This window comes from Kryptolebias marmoratus, linkage group LG3 (assembly GCF_001649575.2).
Source record: "Kryptolebias marmoratus isolate JLee-2015 linkage group LG3, ASM164957v2, whole genome shotgun sequence".
NCBI lineage: Eukaryota > Metazoa > Chordata > Actinopteri > Cyprinodontiformes > Rivulidae > Kryptolebias > Kryptolebias marmoratus.
Window position 1 is genome coordinate 30071164 of NC_051432.1, and position 1602 is coordinate 30072765.

At 47.6% G+C, this 1602-nt stretch overlaps 1 protein-coding gene across 1 annotated transcript in view; it reads right to left on the bottom strand.

Moving 5' to 3' along the window:
• The window catches only part of capn2b (calpain 2, (m/II) large subunit b), a 17525-nt gene that overhangs the window by 2457 nt on the left and 13466 nt on the right, over window positions 1-1602 (bottom strand). The window contains exons 14-18 of the mRNA XM_017441335.3: window positions 1087-1152; window positions 845-902; window positions 697-761; window positions 563-631; window positions 403-481 (exon numbers count right to left, since the gene is read on the bottom strand). Of these exons, the coding sequence (XP_017296824.1) occupies window positions 403-481; window positions 563-631; window positions 697-761; window positions 845-902; window positions 1087-1152 (337 nt within the window). The remainder of the gene's footprint in view (window positions 1-402; window positions 482-562; window positions 632-696; window positions 762-844; window positions 903-1086; window positions 1153-1602) is intronic.

Below are 1602 nucleotides of genomic sequence, written 5' to 3' on the forward strand. Positions count from 1 at the left end.
CTCTCTGCTGCTGGAGGACAAACTGTCCACATGTCCTCTCTCTGCTGCTGGAGGACAAACTGTCCACATGTCCTCTCTCTGCAGCTGGAGGACAAACTGTCCACATGTCCTCTCTCTGCTGCTGGCTTTAGTCTCCATGTTTGTATCTGTAAGTATCTCACGTTTCAATGACCTCAGTTAGCACCAAAACGCACCACAAACAATTCCTGTTCCAGTAAAAAACAAGAAGAATTTATGGTGAAGAACCAAAGAAAAATAAATAAAGTGCAGAAATGAAAACCTTGTGATGATCACAGTCAGCCTGAGGCCTCGGCACCAAACGATTAAAAGCAGCGCAGCTGGTCACATGATCACATGCTAACAGCAGCACCTCCCTGTGCAGTCACAGGAAGACTAACTCACCAGCATCTTTGAAGGCCACCCTCATCTCCGGAGTGCTCATCGTCCCCGAGTTATCCGAGTCGTTCTTCTTATAGATGGACTGAACGCACAGAAAACATCCACACTCAGAGATTGGGATCAATAAAACATGTGGCTTCATAGGTCAAAGGTCACATCTCACCAGGTACTTCTGCACCTTCTTCCACAGCGTGGCGAACTCTCCAATGCCGAGCTTCCCGTTACCGCTGTCCTGCTGAATGTTAAGGATCAGACAGGAAGGACACCTGATCAATCAGCTGTTCTATTAAAGGATACATCCATCAGGTTCACCATGATCCTGCAGGTCTCCATGCTGAATCCGTCTGTCTTAATGTCGGTTCCTGATAAAAACAACACAGGAAGTCAAAGCAGCAACACAGGAAGTGAAAGTTGCAGCTGATCATGTTTGTGTTCAACAGCTCACGTTTGGAAACAATCTTGTTCATGATGGTCTTCAGCTCGTTCGCAGAGATCTCCATGTCCTGAAACAGATGGCAGCCAATCAGGAGCCAGTAAATATACTTCCTGCCTGTGTTCAGTAATGATTGTTCAATAGACAGGTAAGCCTCAGGTGAGTCTGCATCGGGTGGAACAGGAAGCAGCTGAACGCAGTTTGAACTAACAGTTGTCACTCAGTGAGAGCATGAAGACGGTTCACAAACTTACGGCTCCGGCGAGTTTACTGAACATGTTCCTGAATCCTGAATCCACCTCACTGTCCGACACCGTATCCTGAATACAGAGACCACAGAGACCCCTACGATCAGAACACCGGCTTGTGAAACACAACAAACACTGTTTATGTTTGTTTGAATGGAAACAAGCGGCACGGTGGAGCAGTGGTTAGAGCAGGTTCTCCTCCTGGCTTTCTGGGTGGAGTTTACATGTTCTCCCTGGGCTGTAAGCCGCTAACTAAGGACCTTTAACCTGCTAACTAAGACCTGTAACCTGCTAACTGAGGCCTGTAACCTGCTGACTGAGGCCTGTAACCTGTTAACTAAGACCTGCAACCTGCTAACTAAGACCTGCAACCTGTTAACTAAGACCTGCAACCTGTTAACTGAGGCCTGTAACCTGCTAACTGAGGCCTGTAACCTGCTAATTGAGGCCTGTAACCTGTTAACTGAGGCCTGTAACCTGCTGACTGAGGCCTGTAACCTGTTAACTGAGGCCTGTAACCTG